Raw genomic sequence first — 24,049 nt, 5'->3', positions numbered from 1 at the left:
TTCTTTTCACTATTTTCTCTACCATTTTCATCTTTTGAAGAGCACGTCAAGTATGTTATTTTGTAATTTTTATTTCAATCTAGTTATGAGCTTCTAATCTTTTTCAAAGGTTATTAAGATGATGATGAAGCAAAATGTAACTAGATAGTATTTTTTTATTGTATGTTGATTTCCCATTTGTGTAACATTGTTTATGGATTTTTCTATCAAAGATATGCATTTTTCATCTATTATTGAGTGTTAAAGCATATTACACTTAGTTCTTCATTATGCAAAAATATGATATTCTTTGATTAAATGTTTTTCATTAAATTGTTCACATCTAATTCTTAGAGCATAAGTATCATATTTTGCCTAAACATAATCTCTTTGATTTTTTGTAGTTTCATTAGGTTGTAACACAACTAATGCTTAGAAATTATATATTTTATAAGTGAAGAAAAATCCTACATTTTTTAAAGTAACTTGTGCTTGAATAGAAAATGTATTTTGAAAAAAATATAGTGTGATTTATTTCAACTATATCTAAACTTGGGAATCAATATACTTATAAATACTATTGAACTTGCATTTTGTGGATTCTAATATCTTAATAATCTTATTTTACATATCTCATTTGAAAACCATTTTTCTATTTAATCTTACATCTTTTTATTACTTGTCTTTTATTTTTCTAAAACAAAATCTCATCAAATATTTGGAACTAGGTTAGAATATTCTTGCTTTGTTTGAAATAGTTTCTTTTGATGTTAGTCAACTCCCATGGGTTCGACCTCGTACTTACATGAACATTATATTTTGAAACGATTCGTGCACTTGCGAGTTTAAATATTAAAACACCCTCTTTTGGGTTCAATTAGTTTGCAAGTTCTTTCTCAATCTTTTTAAGTCTTTGTCAACCCATTTTTTGTGTAGAATATATTTTTGAGGTAGTGTTATCTTACTTTCCCTCAATATTCTAATACTATATAATATGAGATAGCATATAATGGAAGAATCAAATTCTCTTTCAGCATTGAAATTCATTACTCAAGACTTTGTTAGATTAGATAGGTTTGATTGGACTGACTTTGTTTGTTAGCAAGACAAGATTATATTCTTGCTAAACACTTTGAATAAAGACCTAAAAGTCTTGGAAAAGCCCAAGGAAGATGATACTCAAGAAGTTGTCAAAGAAAGGAAGAAGCGCAAAGAAGATGAATTAATATGTAGGGGTCACATCCTCAATTCCCTTTTGGATAGACTCTATGATCTCCACAGCAACACCAAGACTGCCAAGGAGATTTGGGAGGCCTTGAAAAAGAAGTACAAAGCAGAAGAAGAAGGTACTAAGAAATTCCTTATTAATCAATAAAAGGAATTTAAATTTCATGATGATAAACCCCTTCTCCCTCAAATTCATGAGCTGAAAATTATTGTGAATAAATTGTCTACTCCTAAGATTGTATTGGCGAAACAATTTCTTGTTGGTGCCATATAGCCAAGTTGCCTCCTTCTTGGAGAGGCTATAGAAAGAAAATTCTCCATAGAAATGAAGAGATTTCTTTGGAGGAAATTCTCAAACACTTGAGAATTGACGAGGAATCTCACATTAGAGATATGAATGAAGAGAAGTCCAATGGAGAGACTTCTAAGGCCAATGTGGTGGCTAACCCTCCTAACAAAGGCAAAGGAAATGGTAAGAACAAGGGCAAGGGCCAAAAACCCTTGGGGCTTAAGAAGAATGAGGGACAATTCAAAAGTTCCAAGGGATATTGCTTTGTGTGTTGCAAGAATGGTCACTTTGCTAGAGATTGTAAGTTCAAGAGGAGCCAAAACAATGAGGCAAAAGTCAATTCAACCCAAGAGGAGCTAGTGGCAACACTAAGCGAAGTGAATTCCATTCATGGAAAGGTGAGTGGGTGATGGTATGATACTTGTGCCACCATTCATGTTATCTATGATATAACTCTATTCAAGACCTTTGAAACTTCAAAAGGAAGGGCATGAGATCCAAATGGGCAATGAGAAAAGGTCCAAGGTTGAAGGAAATGGAACTATTGATTTGTTCTTCACATCCGGCAAGAAGGTTCTACTCACCAATTTCTTGTATGTACTAGAAATGAGTAGAAACCTTGTGAGTGGAAATTTACTTGGCAAACTGGGAATCAAGGTTGTGATAGATCTCGGCAAGTTCATTTTATCTAAAGACAATGTTTTTGTGGGAAAGGGATATGCTTGTGATGGCATGTTCAAACTTTGTACATCTATTGATCATGTGAACAATAAAGTTTCTTCTTCTTGTTATATGCTTGACTCAAATTCTATTACTTTGTATTAGACTTGCACATATAGGATTTAGCACAATTAAAAGGGTTGTAAAATGTGGATTAATTGATTGTGGTAATGCTGAGCATGAAAAATGTGAATTATGTGTTAAATCTAAAATGGTAAAGAAACATTATCCTGGTGTTGAAAGGAACTCTAAGTTGTTAGATTTGATACATAGTGATTTACGTGAACTTAATGGAATGATGACTAGAGGAGGAAGTAGATATTTTAATACTTTCATTGATGATTGCTCTAGGTTCACATATGTATATTTGCTTAAAAATAAAGATGAAGCATTTTATGTATTTAAGGTGTATAAAGCAGAAGTTGAAAATCAACTTGAAAGGAAAATTAAAGTGCTTAGAAGTGATATGGATGGTGAATATTTTTCAAATGAATTTAACTTGTTTTGTGAAGAACATGGAATAATTCATGAATGTACAACCCCTTATACTCCACAAAAAAATGGTATAGCGGAAATAAAAAAAAAACAGAACATTTATTGAGATGATTAATGATATGCTATTACACTCTAAATTGAATTTTAGTTTGTGGGGTGAAGCCTTGCTAGCCGTTTGTCATATTTTGAATCGTATTCCCATGAAGAAAAATAATACATCTCCATTTGAGTTATGGAAAGGAAAGAAACCAAACATTTGTTATTGTATACCCTAATTTCAGCACGAGTCTTTCTCTCAGTTCGGGTACAACTGGAAAATTAATATATGGAAGAAATAACCAAGGAATCCATTCATTATCCACGTGGACAACTCAGTTTTCATGATGATAATACGAGCTAGGGATGCATAGGTTGCAAAGCGCGAGTTTATGATATTCATACTGCACAACCTCCATAGTACGAGCTCGGAGACATATCCAGTTCGTGGTAACTCGAATATATGGCGTATCCGCGGATCCCCAAGGACCCGAATATTTTATACGATCATTTATGGCCAACCTGTAATATTTAATGTCCCAGATATTAGGAGACCATTTATTTCGTGATCAGATCATATCCTAGTATAAATGGGAATAGTTTATATTAAATGTAATAAATATGTAAATCAGTGATTGACTCACGCGGTTACCCAAACCTGTCCAAGAAATTTCTCTATAAATACTGGGAATATTGGACAGGAAGGGGGATGATTATTCTGTAATACTGAAACTCTACCAAAATAGAGAGAGAAAAACATTAATAATATTGACTCGTGCACTAGGTGGATTTTAGCCACTGAACCACGTAAAAAGATCTGTGTTCTTGAGAGTTCATTTCTTATTTCGGTTTATTATCAAGCACTAATCAACCTTGTTATTTTCTGAATTCACTGTTGGCGAAAAACCGTGTCAACAATTATTTTAAAGTGTGTGGGTGTCTTGTTTATTGCAAGAGCACCGATCCTAAAAGGACCAAGTTGGGTCCAAGGGCTATAGGATGTGCATTTGTGGGTTATGCCCAAAATAGGAAAGCATTTAAATTATTAGACTTGGAGTATAATGTAATAATTGAATCTAGAGAGCTTGAGTTCTTTGAGAATATGTCGTGCGATGACAACAAACTAGAACCAACTCAAACTAGAGAGCCTTAAAAGGGGACTCCTAGAATAATTGGTGAGCAACCTCAATTGCCTAGAAGGAGCCAAAGGCTTAAAGATTTGGGATCAAGTGAGAAGTGTTCTCCAATAGAGAAATTATACCTTGTTGAAGGTGATAATGTGGAGGTTACTTGGAAACATCCAATAGTACTTCAGATAGAAGATGATCCCAAAACCTTCAAATAAGCAATGTCCTCAAGAGACTCTGGCTTTTGGAAGAAGGCAATTAATGATGATGGATTCAACTATGTCAAACCACACTTTGGAATTGATTGACCTTCCAAAGGGGTTCAAACCAATTGGGTGCAAATGGGTATTTAGAAAGAAATACCATGCCGATCACACCATACAAACCTTTAAAGCTATGCTAGTAGCCAAATGATTCAAACACAGAAAGGGAATAGATTACTTTGACACATATGCACCGGTAGCAAGAACTACTTCTATAAGGTTGGTGTTTGCCTTATCATCTATATATAACCTTTATGTTCACCAAATGGATGTCAAAAAAACATTCCTAAATGGGAATCTCGAGGAGGAGGTCTATATGGAATAACCGGAAGGTTTTGTTCTTCAAGGAAATGAACATAAAGTGTGTAGATTTGTGAAATCATTATATGGTTTAAAACAAACTCCAAAAAAATGGCATGAGAATTTTGATAAAGTCATTGTTTCTAATGGATTTAGACACAACAATGCGAATAAGTGCTTATACTATAAGACTTGTGGTGACTTAGTCATACTTGTGTGTCTATATGTAGATGATATGTTGATTTTAAGTAATGAAATGTAAGGAATAATAGAAACGAAAGGTTTCTATCTTCTAAGTTCAAACGAAAGACCTTGGAAATATGGATACCATTCTAGATATCAAAGTTGGAAGGAATAGTGTAGGTTTTGTGTTGAGTCAAACCCACTATGTTGAGAAAGTTCTCGACAAATTTAGTCATCTCAAAATCAGAGAGGCAAATACACTATTTGATTCAAACATGAAGTTTGAAAAGAATGAAGGAAGAATAGTGGCCCAATTGAAATATGCAAGTGCAATAGGAAGCCTAATGTACGTTGCTCATTGCACAAAAGTGGAGATTGCATATGCGGTTAGTAAACTTAGTAGGTTTACTAGCAATCCAAGTGTGGATACCAAAAATCCACCAAGAAAAAAAAGTTTCTAGTCCCTTATTGAAGTAAGCAGCTGAGGGGCACCGAAGGCGCCAAGTACGCGATGGAGGCAGAAGGTTATTACATGCCACCAAGAGTCCACACATTCACAAGGCCCCAGGCCTCACGAAGTCATTCCATACCAAGGGGAAGCAAGAATTCCACGCTAGCATAAAACCCACATCATGTGTCTAAAGTCCCTTGAAGGTCCAAAATGCGCACATGTGCCTACACCTCTAGATGTGCGTTGGGAAGCCCTGCCAAGCAAAGCTCCGCAAGCCACATGGTGCCTCGTCTCACCAAGATGTAGCACCCAGCGAGACACCTGTCTCACTCCAGGGACACGCGAGCCAAGCAGCTGCCCTCCCGCGAGACCCTCGTCTCGCGCCTCGGCTACTCAATAGGCGCCTCGCGCCATGCACCTCATGTGGAGGGCCTCGTACGCGCATCGGACCACCCTCTCAGCCACGATCTCGTGCCTCGCACCTCTGCTACTCGACAGGCGTCTTGCGCCATGCACCTCAAGAGGAGGACCTTGCGCGGGCGTTGGACCACCCTCTCAGCCATGGTCTCGCGCCTCGCACCTCTGCTACTCGAAGATGCCTCACGCCTCGCACCACCAGAGTGTCTCGTGCCAAGTGAGGTGCACCTTGCCTCGATGTCCAAGCACCCCACGCCAAGGGCCATGCATCACAACCTCGCACCAAGCGTCTCGCCCCAAGCGCCCCATGGCCTCGCACCAAGGGTCTCGCACCATGGGTCTCGTGCCAAGTGAGGTGCACCTCCCCTCGATGTCCAAGCACCCCGTGCCAAGGGTCGTGCATCACAGCCTCACGCCAAGCGTCTTTCCCCAAGCGCCCCATGGCCTCGCACCAAGGGTCTCGCGCCATGGGTCTTGTACCAAGTGAGGCACACCTAACCTCGCATATCAAGGCCAAGTGTCTCGTGCCAAGAGAGGCGTTCCTCACCTCGATGTCCAAGCGCCCCGTGCCAGGGCCATGCATCACAGCCTCACGCCTAGCGTTTCGCCCCAAGCGCCCCATGGCCTTGCACCAAGGGCCTCGCGCATGAAGGCTGCAAAGCGATGGTCTTGCAAGGTGAGATCCTAATCTCATATGTAGGTATCATGCCTCACCGCACATGCAGCAGGCCTCGTTGAAGAGGCCTTATCTCTCTTCCTGAGGTAAGTGCCACCAACGGGGCACAACTTTCCCTGTGAGTCTCATGAGATGTAGAGTCAAGGGCCTCTTGAACATGCATTCGAGGAAGGTCAGAAATGGGCTCACAACGATTCGAGATGAAGTCAGAAGAGATACGAAATGAACTTACAGACCAAGAAGAGTTAGAGTATGGATACGGTGTCCACGCCAGATAGGTAGTGGAAGTACAAGAATGGTACATGGTAAGGACTCCCTCAGCACGCTTATGAGGTTTGTACCCGACAAGTGGTGGAGGCATAATATGGTACCAAGGCAGGAGTCTTTTGCATACCCCTGACACGTACTAGAGTAGACCACCACTCTTCCAACACCACTACCACCTGTGCTACTACCCTGCAGTGTACTCATGTACTATTTTGTCCCAAGGGACCACCATGTATAATGGGCCATTAGAGCCTAGCTATAAATAGACCTTGACCCCTCAGAATAAGGGGTTGGAAAATTCATTGTACACTCAGGCTATTAAGCAATATAAAAAGGTTTACTCCATTGTTGATCTGTGTTTATCTTTCCTTAAGTTTATTCTAAGCTCTTATCTAAATATCTCCATACTTACCTTCGAGTTCCAACCTAATTTTGTTGACGAGTTTTCACCGTCAACACCAAGTATCAAGCATTAGAAAGCTATTGAGAGAATTCTTGGTTATCTTAAGGGTACCAAAGAGTATAGTCTTCACTATACAAAATTTCCAAAGATACTTGAAGGATATTCCGATGCTAATTGGATATCGTGAGTTGGAGATATTTTCTCCACCACCAGTTGTGTGTTTACTCTTGGAGGAGGTGCAATCTCATGGGGCTTCAAGAAGCAAACTTGTATATCTCACTCAACCATGGAAGCGGAGTCTATAGCTTTAGCAGCAACCGACAAAGAGGCCGAGTGACTTAGGAATCTCATGATGGATATTCCTTTAACCACGGATATGATATCAACAATTTCAATACGTTGTGATAGCCAATTGGCACTTGCTAAAGCATATAAGAGTGTGTATAATGGAAAGTCTAGACACATTAGTCTAAGACATGAATATTTGAGATAATTTATTCAAGGTGGAATCATATCAATCTCATATGTTAGGACAAGTGAGAACTTAGCGAATCCATTTACAAAACCTCTTGTGAGAAGGTTAGTAAGTTCTACTTCAAAAGGGATGGGATTGAAAATCCTAGAATAATAGATTCACCAATGATGGAAACCCAACTCTCAACTTGTAAAAATCAAGGGAAAGAGTTCAATGGGTAAGAACACGTCATCAATAAGTGAATAGTTTCAACACTAGAATTTATGATGAGTTCCATCTGAGATGGTTAGTGTTGGTTGTTACCGAGTTAGGGTTAAGCCTAGGGCTTTTAATGAAGTTCAGTTAAGTGGAACAAGCATCTATACAGGTAGTAAAGATGATGTAAGAACTTCACATATGTGGACTTAGAGATGGTGCCACCTCGCATGGGAGTTGAAGTTTCTCCCTTGAAAGTTCATGAAGAGATGAGCACATGGCCATGATAGTGTTAAGCGAGAAAGTGAAAAAACAAAATATGAGGCGGAGGTGTGTGAGGTATCACCAGTTTTATCATATGGAATATTTGGTCCAAGCTTTAAGAAACTAATGATTTCGATAAGACCTTGTGGTGTTTTCACTAAGGTAAAGTTCAAACCGAAAGGAACTTTATTTTATGCACCAAAATTGTTTAAGCTAGAGAATGAGGTTTGTATTTAACCAAGTGGGGGATTCTTATGATTGGTTCAATACAAATGATAAGTGTTAAAATACAATCAAGGTATAAACACTTAGTAAAATTTGTATAATGAAGATGTGAAACTTGAGCTTCAATTGTAGGCACTTATAAAATGCAATTTTGGGTCCAAAGTGATGCATGAGAGTATCTAAGCGTTCCCAAAAAGTTTGGTAGCATTTAAAGCATTTTTAGGACATTTGGAAGTGTCCAAAATCAGATAGGGTGGCGATACATCACCACCCAAGTGGCGAGGCATCGCCTGATGCCTAAGGTTTCAAGAAACCTTAACAGGCGATGCATCGCCTGCTAACAGGCAACGCATTGCCTACTGTAGTCCATGAAATTATGTAAAATGATCATAATGACGTGTTTTTCAAGTCTAACCCTATTGGTTAAACCTAATGACGGTTCCTACTCTATATAAGGGTCAAAATAGTGTTTTGGAAGACTTGATCACTCTCTCAAATCTCTCTCTACCCTCTCTCTCTAGCTCCAAGAATCTTTAGTTTTTTTTCCAAGAACTCTCAAAGAAAGTGCTTGACTTTGAGAGTTGAAGGCTTGTTCAATCTCAATCCTCATTTCATCAAAAGAAGGCCTCAAGCATCCATGGTGGCTAGGAGATAGAGTATTAGGAGAGTGTTTTACAATGTGTATAAGCATTGGTATTGTGTTTGTGGTTTGCTCAAAGGATTTGCTCAAAGTGGTGGTTTTGCCTAGGGTTTTGAAGTTTCATCAATGTTGAAGAACACCTTTGATATACTTTGGTTTGCAAGTTCTTTCTCAATCTTTTTCAAGTCTCTGCCAATCCATTTTTTGTGTAGATTCTATTTTTTTAGGTGGTGTTATCTCACTCCCCCCCTCCCCCCCCCCCCCCCCCCCAAACAGTATTGTGTCTCGTGCGTCCCCAACATATAGTATGTTACCAAAGGGAATTTGGGATCTCAACTTATTTTTGTAAGACATCTATAAGTCAAACCCTCGCAACTGAATCATCAAGTATAACTCCATGGATGGTTGTTTGACTACCCAAGTTTGGTTCAGTGATGATGCCCTTAGCCCCTACAATGTGAACATTGTCAGAACACAATTGCACTTCGTAGCTCAGCAGTGACAGGGAGTCATAGACTGGTCGATCATTGTTGCGAAATTTTCTTACTGCGCAAGTATACGCAATCGAATAAACAAGTAATAGTAGTGGAAATACAGTATCGTTCCGTTAGGGAATTGATCTAATAATTACCAATAGCAAACTTTTATTTCTATTTGACTAATGAAAATTTAATGACAATTAACAATGAACAATAAACTAAGAAAGCAAAATTTAATTAACGAAATTTAATATAAGCGAAAGATTAGAGTATTCTAATTTCATCAACCTTCAATTCTATTCAATCAATAATACAACTAATATGTTTCTTTGATCTATGATTATAGCAAGTTTACTAATGAAAATTCTATTCTTTCTCAAGATATAAAATATTCAGTTTACCTGTGAATTCTCTACATGTCTGTGATAAATTCTACACATAAACCGCATTAAGAACAAAAACCTAATTGCTACACAAACCAATTTGATACTTTCGTTCTAAATTGAAATCTATGTCTATTGCCTAGAGCTATTCCAATTCGCACTTTTCAGATATTGAATTAAAACCAATAATCATGCAAAAGATGGCCAATCAATTACAAGCATTAAACATAAGAACAATAGATAACCATAAATTCAAAAAGTCATAGAAATTGCATTAAAGACGAATAGAATATCCAGTGACTACATTAAAATACTCTAATTAAGAATTTAGTTCATAATATTAAACTTCATCACACAATCTAAAATTCAAAAGCATAAATAAAAACAAACAAAATAAACGTGGATTCTTCTCTGTTTCTTTCCCTCCGCCGTCAGAATGCTTCCCCCTTTCTGTCTCTTTCAATCTTCTTTTTATTCTTTTTACAAAAATCCAAAAACCTACGAATTTCCATAATAATTTCCAAAAATGCCCTTGTGCCGATATATCGCCTATGATACTGCGATATATCGCCTGTTGAATGTGCTCGATAAAAACACAAGTTTCTGATGTCGTTTCTGCTAAGCCAAAAATTGAAACTGCTCCTTCTGCGATATATCGCCTGTACCGAATTTCTAAATGTTCACCAATTTTGACTACTCAAACAAATATTTATCAACATTCTCGAACAAAGCAGAATTATAACGACACACTGCACAAGTTCACCAAACAGATTAAATAGAAACTTTCTCTTGAGAAAAACAACCAAATCAATCTGAAAAGGTTATAAATAAGCGTATATTTTGTACGCTTATCAATCATCTTCATCAAAAGGATCATCTGCGGTTTAGGGGATAGGTCGATAGACTTCATCAAATAATTCCTCTTCAGTTTGGGGGACAAATCGATAGACTTCATCAAAAGGATAATCTTTGGTATGGGGGACATGTGGATAGACTTTATGAAAAGGATCTTCTGCGATTTGGGGGACTGGTGGATAGACTTAATGAAAAGGATCATATGCATTATAGGGGGCAGGATGATAGACTTCATCATTTGGAGTCTCATAGTTTTGCCCTTCATTATCGTTTGGATTCTCATAGTATTGACTTTCATCATAGTAGTCCCCATCATCATTTTCCCCATTGTATTCCTCATTTTGAGCTAGTTCCCCTTCTGATGTAGATTTATGTATGTTTAGCTCTTCAATCTCAACTTTTAGCCTAGTACTCTCCTCTTTTGCAGTCATTTTTCTTAGTGTTTTTTCACAGATTTTGGACATTTTCGCAGTGAACCTACAAAATAACCAACCAATTCAATCAATAAATCAAGCTAAATAATTCTTAAAAGAACACAAATATTAAGAAGTATCCTACATGTCAGCCCGAACACGACCTAAGTGCTCCGGTGTCCCTAACACTTGAGTCAATATGTCATCCCCACCCTTAGCTGTAATTTCACCATGACTCAATTTTTCTTTGAGTTCCCCCTATTCAAGAAATTGTTTGGTCAAATTATTTTATATAAATAAAACCAATATGTTATAATACTTTAGAACACTTACTATCTTATTAGCAATCTGTCAGTCCAAGTCTGTCACATGAACTTTATTATTTTCATGCAATCTAACCCAAACTTCATACCGCTCCAGATTTTGAATACCTCGTTCTTTTTTATACAACGTACAAGATAATTAAATTTATTGTGCGATAATATCAACCATTATTTAAACTGTAATATCAATTATACTTACCCAATATTCTCTTATAATAATCATTCTTCTACGAGATGTTTGATGTCTTGACTTCTGTCGTAATGCACATGATTTTTGTTCTTCACGATTTTTTCGGTAAGACTATGTAACACCCTAATTTTATCTTACATAATACCGAGAACTAGCTTTGAAACATAAAACATAAATGTTGCCCTTTTATTGAAAAATAACATAACGTAGAGGGGATCCTAGTTTTACAATAAAAGACATCTTTAAACTACAAATATAGCACCCTTTAATTAAAGAAATAAAAATGCTAATAAATAAACGAAAACATGAACCTTAGATCTTTCCAGCAGCTATATGGCCCTCACGAATACACCAACAACTATCTAGGCCCAACTCGCCACCGACCATTCTATCTATTTAATTACCTTGATCTGCACAACTATACTATAAGGAGTGTTGCAGATTTTATAGCTACGCAAGTATACGTAATTGCAATTTGTAATAAATCTCGATAAGAACGAGTATCGTCCCACGAAGACTGATTTATCAATTACAAAATAATTAATTTCTAGTTTCTATTTGGCTAACAAAAAATGGATTTGTGAAATTTGAAAACAAGAAAACATAAATAAATGGAAATTGCAGAAATCAAATAATAACAAGAACACAAGGATTCAATTCACTATGAAACAATTAGGAATCCTAATCTTCTCTACTATCCACTCTATTATTATTTAATGCAATTACTACTGAAACTCTTCTCACTGAAACAATCGGCATGCAAAAGTGTTAACTATTCAAGTTAAGAAACAGAAAACTCGACCTAATGTGAATTCCCTATATTTCTATGGTCAATTCAAACAATAGGAAGCAATGAATACAGCCCTAAATCACATAAACCAATTTGATACTCTCGTTCTAAATTGAAATATATGTCTATTCAATTTTAACATATTTAAATCTCACTTTTCAGATTTTGATTCAAATTCATAAATCGTATGTAAAAGGAGCGCAGTCAATCACATACACAATAAACACAAATTGAATAGATTTCAGATGAAGAAGAAATATATAAATGCATTAAATCATAATAGAGTTTCAAGAGAGTCAATTAGAAAACCTAAACAGAAATTTAGTTCATAAACATGACTAAATCAAACATAAACATAGAATTTAACATAGTCTAAATCAAAAGATAAGGAAAAAGAACTCTAGGTTTCTATTTCTTCTCTAGCCTCCTCCTTGCATAATCTGATCTCCCCCCTTCTTAAAAACATCATTAAGGAAGCTTTTATAGACCCTAATTAATTTTTGCTTGAAAAGACAAAATTGCACCTGAAAATTCCCCTAAATTTCGTTTTCGTATGGACCCTAGCGCTAAGGTGCTGAAATGTAGCGCCTAGGCGCTACAACCTGCATTAAATCATGCTCTCTGTTTCTCAATAGTGTTGGGGCGCTGTATAATAGCGCTGGGGCGCTACTTTATACAGAATAAAATTGAACTCGTCTCGAACAGCCTGCAACATCATCTCATCATATTTTGATCATAACTCATAAGATATAACTCCGAATTGAATGATTCAAAAAGATATGGAAAGCTAAGAGAAAATTATACAACTTCTATTTATAGAAGTGTTTTCAGAAAGTGAAGAAATCATGGTCAAAAGGCATCTTGAAGTCTCAGACTTGCGTTATAGAGCATAAACGACGTGTGTTGAGCATCTTCAATATAGTATTTTCCACACATAATGTCTTGAAACTCCACAATCAACACTAAATCCATCTCATTCATCATATTTAACATGTTTCTTTTCCTTTCACTCCATATTATGCACTTGACAATTAAAACCTGAAACAAGAAGAAAACAAGCATAAATATGCACTAAACAATCCTAAATAACTAAAAACATAACATAAACACAATCTCTAAAACAAACCTAAAATGAACCTAACAAATTCCCCCAAACTTAACATTTACTCGCCCTGCAGTAAAGACTCACACTAAACTCACAAAACTAGAAAACTAAAAAAAAAACAGACGACACAAACTCATGAATCAAGTCAACAACACTGAATTAGCCTTAATGTCAGAAAATCTCACACAAAAGTCCAAAATCCCGATTTGTAGAAACAATCCAAAATTTCAGTTAAACCACACCGACAACCTGATTCAATCCAAAAATTCCTATTCAACCATAACCACAAAAATGACTCAATAATAGAATCTATGTATGCATGCCAAAAACTCACCATCAACCCATCAAACCATTGATCCATGTGCCTACATTGTTCACCACTCTCTACTAATGTAGAAAAAATATGGTCAAGAATCACTAGGACTTTAGGCTCATAACAATAGGCTTAGGCAATGGGTAGATATATATCATTTAGGCTCCAAATTACCATAAGCATATGAACTTACAAACCAACAATTCACCCAAAGAAAACCCCATATGAACCCAAGAAAAGGTTGAGAAACACTTATTTCACTTGATCATTATTTTTATTCAAACTCAACTCCCCCAAACTTGTTTTTGTGAAAGCATAACAAGAGTGTAGCTTGGATTTTCAAATTTTTTTTTTTTGTATATTTTTTTTCAATTCTCAACATTTTTACTCTTAATTACAATACACCAAATTACAAAACAAATCACATCCCATTACAATTCATTCCCCAATATTTATCCATATGCTCATAGTAATTTGGTAAAGGAATAAAAACTAACAAAATATCTATTTGGCTCACAATTGGTGTCAAGCAACAAAGAGGATAATTTTAGGCTCAACAAGGGTAACAATGAAAAATTACTTTTGGGTTGGCTTGAAAGGCTCAAACGTTCCAAGAAATTTCCTAAATCACTTTCCTAAGCATATCTCATCTAAGATTTTATCTCAAATGATAAACAAGCAAGTTCTAGATTCATTCATTCATCAAACCACAAGCCAATTTTTTTTAACAATGCATACATTCAAATTCAAATTACAAAGATTTTTTCAATCATGGTTAAACATTCAATTTTTTTTATGAATCGAAACAAACTACCAATGCAGTCTATCCAAGCACACAGATTCAATTGATAATTTTTTTTGAAAATTTGCACGACATTTTCTTCCATATCATAGGCTAGCATTGACAACTTGATTCATACAAACACAACACAACATTTAACTAAGATAAAACTCAAACAACAACAAACACAAACTAACAACATGGCACAAACACACAAAATAATAAGACTCCTCCCCCAAACTTGATTGACGCATTGTCCCCAATGTGACATAAAAAGAAAAGGAGAGAAAACTTACCAGCAGTCTAGCTAAACATCATCAAAATGGAGGTGGCAGAGGAGGTGATTGGAAAGTTCAGTTTGTCCCAAGCGTTGCAGGTCAAAATAAAGATTTGTTTTTTATGTTTTTCTTCTTCTTTTTTTTTTTCATGTATTTCACGATTAAAAAATTACAAACTAAACTAAAAATTACTGAAAATAAAATCTAAGCCTAAGAACCAAAATTAAAAAGAGTTTAAAAGAAAATAAAAATTACAAACTCATAAAAACTCGAATTAAAAATAACATTGGGTCGCCTCCCAAAAAAGCACTTTATTTAACGTCTCCAGCTGGACGCTCACTTCCTTCATTAAACTTCAACTTGGTTCAAGTCCACCCCGCTCATCCTTTAGAGCCAGTGTCATAAGCAAAAACTCATCTTTTGATGTTGCTAATTGTAATTTCCTAATAAGGTTTAGAACCTTGATTAGGAGGCCGGGAGGGCCATAATTGATTTATTGTGTTATTAAATGATAATATGCATGTTTAGGTGTATTAAATATGTCTTTTAACCCATTTCTGAGTAAGTGGGTGATTTTCATATTTTGGCAATTTCGGGCATATTTGGCATATATGTGATATGTGTGTGGTGCTTTATTATTATTTGGTTATGCCAGAGTTACTCAGCACGAAACGATCCTAGGAGGTAAGCTAGTGGGAAAGTCACAACAGGATTTATTCTTGACTCGGAGTGAGTCAAGGGGTATTTAGAGCATTATCGGGTTATTGGGTAATAGGAATAAGAATTTGATGATAAATTGGGAGTTAGTAAGATCAGGGGGAAATTTTGGAGGTTTTGACTATTTTTCCCCTGGGAGTGTTTTCGGGACCCCGAGCGTTAGGATTAGTTTGAGGCTACTTAAGCTTGAAGTAACATTTTAAGAAATAAAAAGAAGTTCAGTAAGTTCTCTCTCCCTCAAAGTTCCATTTTCGTCTTTCGATCGCATTTTCGAAGGTAACTTGAGTTCTAGGACTCAGATTCAAGCGAGGATCGAGGCATAGCGATCCTAGGGAAGATTAGAAGCTTATTAGCCGAAGGATTTAATTGGAAATAACTCAATCAGAGGTAATTCAAGTTTCATGTTTTAAGTTTTTAAGTTTGAATTTGGACTTTGTGTTTTGATGAGTTTTTGTTAGATTTGAGGATTGGGTTTTGTTGGTTTTGGATGATGGGGTGTTTGGGAACTTTGATTTTTGAGTTTGGGGATGTTTGGATATGTTTTTGGGAGGTTTTAAAAGGTTAAAATCGGGGAAAAATGGCTGGTCCGACGTTGGGCCGTGGCCCAAGCTCGATGAAGCAGGTGGAAGGGTTTTGTGAGCTCTGGGGGCCGCAGCACTAGGTGTGGGGCGCCATGGTGCTTGCCCCTGATGCCTCTATTTTTGCTGGGGGCCGCGGCTCAGTGAGTTAGGGCCGCGATGCTTGAGGGTATTTATGACCGAAATGATGTTTTAAGCTTGGGAACTCAAACCTTAGGCCTCAGGATCATTCCTACTACCCGATTTAGTGGGATTGGATGTCTCAGAGGCTAGGTCTTGGTTCCGGGATTGGTTTTAGAACTTGAACTAATTGGATCACTGTTCATGGTTGTGACTAGGTTATCACTAGAGGCTTGGAATCAGGATCGTGCTTGTGGCTCGTTTATTGGTAACCTATGCTTGGACCAAAGGTAAGAAAACTGCACCCTATGTATATGGCATGCATGGTTATTCTTGATGCATGTTGAATGTTAAATGTGACATGCATGGTTATTGTTGAGGCATGTCAAATGATTAAATGTGATGCATGTGTTGCACGAGAAACATGTGATTAGGGCATGCTATGAATATTGAATATGAGATTGTTCAGAGCTTGTGACTCTGTGTTTATGCATGATCCTAATTATGCTAGCAATTGTTAAGTAAGCATGATTAATGCCCTATATTCAGATATTTGACATATGATATATGTTTGGTAGCATTGCTTACTTGTGAATGGCACTGACTAGTCAGGGACGACACTGGTCGCACATCACTAACCTAAGAGCTGAAAACGACATAAGCGTCATGAATGCAGGGACGATAAAAGATTAGATCGAATCGATATCTGCATTGAATGACTCTGGGAGCATTGATGCTGGACCGACCCTAAGGTCGATGAAAATTATAAGCGCTTGACTAGTCTAGGACTAGTTACTCAAAGCTAGGGCCAAAGGCCTAGGTGACAATTTGTCACGTGGCTAGGGAGTAGAATCCCATGGTTGTGACTCTATGGTCATGCGGTAGGTTATATTGGTGACTGGTTCATCAAACACCTATCTTGATAAGCTAGTGAAAGGATCAATTATTTGCAAAGCCTCGGTGATCCTATCATCACATGGATAAAGGGAACAGAACCCACCTTAGTGACTTGTACAACTGTCACTCTTTTATTTAGGGCTATAAGCCCAGTAAGGTTACCGGAGCCACCAGTGTTAAATCACTTATCTGATTAGGATTGACTTGATAGTCATCCACTCAGAAGGGCAGGATTCCTTATCCTAGATACCCATCATTACATAAACTTATTTGCCTACTTGAATAGGGCTATATTTGCTAGGCGTGTGCCTAATGATTTGATGACATGTTATTACTGTTCATGAGCATATTGAGTTTTCTTGCTGGGCTTTGGCTCATGGGTGCTATGAGGTCCAGGCAAAGGCAAAAGAAAGTTGGACCATCCTTGTGTTGGAGAGCTTAGGTGATGATGTGTACATATGCGGCTACTCGACCGCCACGGCCGAGGGTTGAAAGAGGAACTAGAGTTAAACCTTGTTTTGCCACTTAGATCGGCTGGTTGTAAATATTTTGTTGTAATAAACCTTTAAATTATACTTTTGGGATCCCAATGTATACAATAAACGTTTTAATGAAACGTTATATCTTAACCAAAAATTTTAATCCCTAAATCGCTAATCATACTTAGTTACACGATTTTGGCCAAATGACTCAATTAGAAAGTTTAACACTGTTTATAAGGCATACCGTAACGGCCATGGAGTTTAGCACGTTACACTAATCATCAAAGCCTTCCATCGCTCATGTAGCCTTCGAGCCTTCCCACTATAGAATCATTTCAAACAATGACGAAGTGCTCGACTACTAATTTCAGCATTGGTATTTCTCTTGGTGGTTTCCAAATTACTACCACCACTACATACCACATCCATTCTACAACAAGTGGAATATCAGTTGCTCCAAAAACATCAAATGTTACCTCTTCATTCTGCACTCGCAACTTCAACTCCCCCATTTGTACATCAATTAGTGCTCTCCCTGTGGCTAAGAATGGTCTTCCCAAAATAATGGGAATGTTTGCATCTTCCTCCATATCTAGAATAATAAAATCAGCAGGGAAGATAAATTTACCAACTTTAACTAAGACATCCTCAATTACTCCATGAGGTTTCTTAATAGAGCGATCTGCCATTTGTAAGGACACAGTAGTGGGGCGAGCATATCCTAATTTCAGCTTCCGAAAAATAGATAAGGGCATCAAATTTACACTAGCCTCTAAATCACATAAGGCCTTGGTCATAATAGTATCTCCTATTGAGCAAGGAATTGCGAAACTACCCGGATCTTTAAGCTTTGGAGGTAGTTTCTTCTGCAAAATAGCACTGCACTCCTCAGTAAGCGCCACTGTCTCATAATCCTCCAACTTATTTTTCTTTGACAATATTTCCTTCATAAACTTCACATAACTTGGCATTTGTTCAAGTGCCTCAGCAAAATGTATGTTAATGTGAAGTTTTCGAAAAAATTCTAGAAACTTCAAAAATTGCTTCTCAAGTGTCTTCTTTTGAAGTCGCTAAGTATATGGAATCTTGATGTGGTGCTCATAACTCACTGGTGACTGCTTCATCTCAAGATCTTCAATAACCTCTTCTTCTACCTTACCCTCATTCTCAACATCAACTTTTGGTGCAGGTATAGACTTCTTGACTGGCTCTTCTAACTTCTTCCCACTCCTCAAAGAGATTGCATTGCACTGTTCTTTAGGATTCACCTTTGTATTACTTGGAAAATTTCCTTGAGGCCTACTTTGTAACATATTTACTAACTGACCAACTTGCATCTCAAGATTCCTGACGGATAAGCGAGTTTCTGTCATAAATTGAGATTGAGAGTTGGTCAGAGTTAACAATGAAGCTTGTAACTCATTTGTCTTCTCTTGAGCAACAGGTAGTACCGGTGGTTGTAACGGTGCCTGGGGTGGAGATTGAAGCATAGCCTGCTGAATTTGTTGATGACCATAATTATTTCTCCATGCAAAATTAGGCTGATTTCTCCACCCTTGATTGAACGGGTTGGAGAATGGATTATTAGCTTGTCTGTTGAAATTTCCCATCATATTCACCTGTTCCACAGGAATGGATTTGTTCATCTCAACTACCATGCACTGCTTAAATGGGTGAGGACCACCACAATTATGACAAACTGCTTGGATTTGCATGACTTGAGTGGACATAGAATTTTGTTGTAGTTGCTTGATCAATGATGCAACCTGAGCAGTAAGAGCGTTAATAGCATCCAACTCATGCATACCAACTACCTTCTTATGTTTATCCCGTTCACTAGGCCATTGATAGTTATTCATGGCCATTTCTTCAAGCAATTCACATGCCTCATTAGCACTCTTGCTCATGAAAGCACCACCTGCTGCAACGTCAATAATGGTGCGAGTCGTCCCACACAAAATATTGTAAAAATTATGGACTAGCATCTATTTTTCAATCCCATGATGAGGACACTTCATCAAAACCTCCTTAATCATCTCCCATACATCATAAAGAGACTCTCCATCAAATTGAGAAAAGTTATTAATTTCTTCTCTTAACTTTGCAGCCTTGGATGGAGGGAAAAATTTAGCAAGAAATTTCAGAGCTAAAGCCTCCCATGTAGTGATTGAATTGGCTTGAAGAGAGTTCAACCAACTTTTAGCTCTATCCAGCAGTGAGAACGGGAACAATCTCAGTCTAATGGCATCATCAGTGAACCCATTGTATTTAAAAGTTCCACACAACTCCAGGAAATTGGATATGTGTGTATTGGGATCCTGAGTAAGGAGTCCACCAAACTGGACAGTAGACTGGACCATTTACAGAATCGCCGGCTTAATTTCAAAATTATTGGCTACAAATGTCGGCGATTGGATGCATGATTTTACTCCAGTAACAGTAGGAAGTACATAGTCTCTGAGTGTGTGAACTGTTGGCTCAGCAGGGTCCCCATTCAACATATTGCCCTGATGTTGGGCCATCTCTGCTAACCATTTCTGCTTTCTATTCTGTCTACAAGTCCTCTCAATTTCAGTATTAATGGGCAAAAGATTGTCAGTCCCTTGACGTCGCATATACCAATTGGCACCTGAAATTAAGATTCTCAAACACATCATTTAGAAATAATTAACATAGAAAAACCAAATTAGAATAACAATTAATTGTATTGATATTAATATAAATCAGTCTCCGGCAACGGCGCCAAAAACTTGTTGCGGATTTTATAGCTACGCAAGTATACGTAATCAAATTTTTTAATAAATCTCGATAAGAACGAGTATTGTCCCACGAAGACTGGTTTATCAATTACCAAATAATTTATTTCTAGTTTCTATTTGGCTAACAAAAATTGGATTTGTGAAATTTGAAAACAAGAAACATAAATAAATGAAAATTGCCCACTCTATTATTATTTACTACAATTACTACTGAAACTCTTCTCACTGAAATGATAGGCATGCAAAAGTGTTAACTATTCGAGTTAGGAAATAGAAAACTCAACCTAATGTGAATTCCCTATATTTCTATGGTCAATTCAAACAATAGGAAGCAATGAATACAACCCTAAATGACATAAACCAATTTGATACTCTCGTTCTAAATTGAAATATATGTCTATTCAATTTTAGCATATTTAAATCTCACTTTTCAGATTTTGATTCAAATTCATAAATCGTATGTAAAAGGTGCGCAGTCAATCACATACACAATAAATACAAATTGAATAGATTTCAGATGAAGAAGAAATATATAAATGCATTAAATCATAATAGAGTTTCAAGAGAGTCAATTATAAAACCTAAACATAAATTTAGTTCATAAACATGACTAAATCAAACATAAACATAGAATTTAACATAGTCTAAATCAAAAGATAAAGAAAAATAACTCTAGGTTTTTGTTTCTTCTCTAGCCTCCTCCATGCTTAATCTGATCTCCCCCTTCTTAAAAACATCATTAAGGAAGCTTTTATAGACCTAATTAATTTTTGCTTGAAAAGACAAAATTGCCCCTGAAAATTCCCCTAAATTCTATTTCCATACGGACCCTAGCGCTGGGGCGCTGAAATGTAGTGCCTAGGCCCTACAACCTGCATTAAATCATGCTCTATATTTCTCGATAGCGCTGGGGCGCTACTTTATACTGAATAAAACTGAACTCGTCTTGAACAGCTTGCAGCGTCATCTCATCGTATTTTAATCATAATGCCTTCAATATAACTCTGAATTGAATGATTAAAAAAGCTATGGAAATCTAAGAGAAAATTATACAACCTCTATTTCTAGAAGTGTTTCCAGAAAGTGAAGAAGTCATGGTCAAAATGTGTCTTGCATAAAGGACGTGTGTTGAGCATCTTCAATGTAGTATTTTCCACACATAATGTCTTGAAACTCCACAATCAACACTAAATCCATCTTATTCATCATATTTAACATGTTTCTTTTCATTTGACTCCATATTATATAATTGACCATTAAAACCTGAACACAAGAAGAAAACAAGCATAAATCTGCACTAAACAATCCTAAATAACTAAAAACTTAACATAAAACAATCTCTAAAACAAACCTAAAATGAACCCAACAAGGAGTGAGCATCTAACCCCCAGTAATGAAAACACGTTCATAACAAACCTACAATCAATATCAAACATTTCACAAATAATTCATAAAATCATAAAACTATATAATTCCTTAATAAGACTATTTTATCAAAAAGTACTATTATCATATGAAACAATAAAATTCTAAATCACAAACATAAACTAATATTTGTCATAATTGTAATAACTATAAACAAATCAGGCAAGTATAGATAAAGTGCTTATAAAGGTTTTGGGCATCTGAGCCCCCCAGACATCGCTTAGGTCCGTCATACAGTTTTTGGACGTTACCTAGGTCTATCATAAAGTTTTGGACATCACTTAGGTCCAGCCACACTTATCTTCTTGTACCTGAAATGTTACGGTCATACTTAAGATCATAATCTAATTCTACCTAATTTTCCTTACCTTGATTGTGGAGAAGGAGAAAAGAGAGGTTTCTTGTAAGTGCTAGTGGATAGCGTCCAAACCTTATACATAAGAATTAACGACTAAGCTTATGGTATTTTCGGCTATAGAATAGTGAGTTGGGCTTGGTATATTTAGGATAAGTGGGGATTTTATAATGGTGATGGTGTCAAGGCTAGGTTTTAACTTGTAAGAAAATAGAAGAAGATGAGTTTGAACAATACTAGTGCTCTTTGGAGATTTCGGCTATAAGGGAAATAATGAACTCAAATAGTAGAACTTTTGAGAGAAATTTTTGAAAATGAGAGAGTGTTTGAAGCTTTGAGTGTGTGAAAAATGAAGAGGTATAAGGCACTATTTATGGGCTTTAGGTCTCAACTCCTTTCCTTCATTTTCTCCACTATCCTTCAACAAAAAATTTAAATTTCAAACTTCCCTCTCTAATGTAGTTTCGGCCAGCCCAATCTTCTCCCTATTCAAATGCTACAACTACTCTCTAAATGCCACATAGCCTCCAATGAATCAAGATGAAGTCAAGGTCCAAGTCCTTGCTCTTGCTTAGCCTCGACGTCTATGAATACTATATTCAATTTCAAATTTTTGTTATTTCAAGTGCAACCAATACACTACTTTCTTCACTTGGTTTTTGACTCCTTTAAGGATAGTTTTCTAGTCTCTTCTTAGCAAGCTTACATTGACACATAGTCACTTAGTTTGAACTAGTCCCCATGCTACCTATGCTTGGTCTCAACCAAGTAAACATGATTTCTCACTACAAGCTTTTCATACAACCTATTATTTATTCTTTGTAAAAATTTCAACTAGCTAAACAATATAGAATTTCGGCCATGCATAGAATTTCTATTATTTGAGACTTAAATTAATGTCACATGTTGTTGACGCCATTTTTCGTCAACTTAAATAGGAGAGCAATTAAACAAGAAAATCTTAGAGGAAATGAACAAATATGAACACAAGAGGTTTTCTATGTGGTTCAGCAGTTAAATCTGCCTAGTCCACGAGTCTATGTTATTAGAACTTGGGAGTTTTTTGGAAATTTTTCAGAGAATAGTTGCCCAGAGTTTTCTCTCCAAAATCAGTATATCAGTCCCTTACAAATGGAGCTTCCTTCTCTATTTATAGAGAAGGTTACAAAGTTCATTCCCACATATTTCGGGAAGATATTATGGGAATCAATTAACATAATGCTATTTAATGCATTATTTCCTACATACATGGAAACATCCCATAAAATGTGGGATCGGATAACAGATTAAATAATATCCCTTAAACAATGGGATTGTACAACAATAATTATGTTCACATATAACTGATTAACTCAAATACAAGATTCATCGAATCTCCGAGACTATTAGCCGATCACGAGCTCGTCGCCTAACTTTGCTTAGGCTCGGAACAAGTAGATATTGATAATGTCACCGCATTCGAACTCACACATTTCGAGCTCGGACCAGTCTAGTAGGCCAGGGATGGTTTAGGGATATATCCAAGTGTTCCACCATGCTATCTGCGAGCTCAGATAACTTTCAAGGCTACATATCCTTAAGCTTTTCGAGGTCGCCGTTTACAGAAATGGTTTAACTGAAAGGACGTACGACAACCGTATCTATTTCGAGCTTACACATAACGAGCCTAGATTTTGGGATCACAAATCCCATGCTCAAAATCTGGACGTAACACATGTACACAACATCTATCTCCAACAACATGTGTACATATTTTATAAATTCTTATTTTCTTGAAGGAAACTATATACTAATTTAATCTTATGCTTCTAAATTCCATAAAATAAATAAAACTCTATAACCACTAACCATAATAAATATAATTATATACTAAGTCATAAATTCATATCTTATTATAAAAATATTCTAGAGCAATCTTTCTAATTTCCCCCACTCAAGTATAAACTATAGCATAATATATAACATAAGGTCATATTTAAGGAGTTCATAAGAAAATAATAACCTTGGTTATTATAGAATGACCGAAAGGCAATCAAAAGTAATTTTTGCATTAATATATGACAATTACTTGATTTCATACCCATTAACTTCAAATCCTCCGTGGATGTTTGGGTTTTATGCCCTAATTAAAACTCAATTTCTTTGTAATCTCATTTTATTATCAATAAAAGAAC

At 36.4% G+C, this 24,049-nt stretch overlaps 1 protein-coding gene and 1 non-coding gene across 2 annotated transcripts; one reads left to right on the top strand and one right to left on the bottom strand.

Annotated features, from left to right (window-relative positions):
* Positions 1-10,534: 10,534 nt before the first annotated feature.
* LOC133814549 (uncharacterized) lies at positions 10,535-19,201 on the bottom strand. Its single transcript, XM_062247497.1, has 3 exons — positions 18,446-19,201; positions 17,757-18,202; positions 10,535-10,826 (listed from the first exon to the last, which is right to left on the bottom strand). Exons 1-3 carry the CDS (start codon positions 19,199-19,201, stop codon positions 10,535-10,537), a joined length of 1,494 nt encoding a protein of 497 aa, XP_062103481.1.
* A 130-nt stretch (positions 19,202-19,331) lies between these two features.
* Positions 19,332-19,438, top strand: LOC133813188 (small nucleolar RNA R71). Its single transcript, XR_009884226.1, has one exon. It is a non-coding gene; the product is annotated as a small nucleolar RNA R71 (small nucleolar RNA).
* Positions 19,439-24,049: the final 4,611 nt, after the last annotated feature.

Source organism: Humulus lupulus, chromosome 1, assembly GCF_963169125.1.
Source record: "Humulus lupulus chromosome 1, drHumLupu1.1, whole genome shotgun sequence".
Classification (NCBI taxonomy): Eukaryota; Viridiplantae; Streptophyta; class Magnoliopsida; order Rosales; family Cannabaceae; genus Humulus; species Humulus lupulus.
This window is presented reverse-complemented; position numbering and strand designations above follow the sequence as displayed.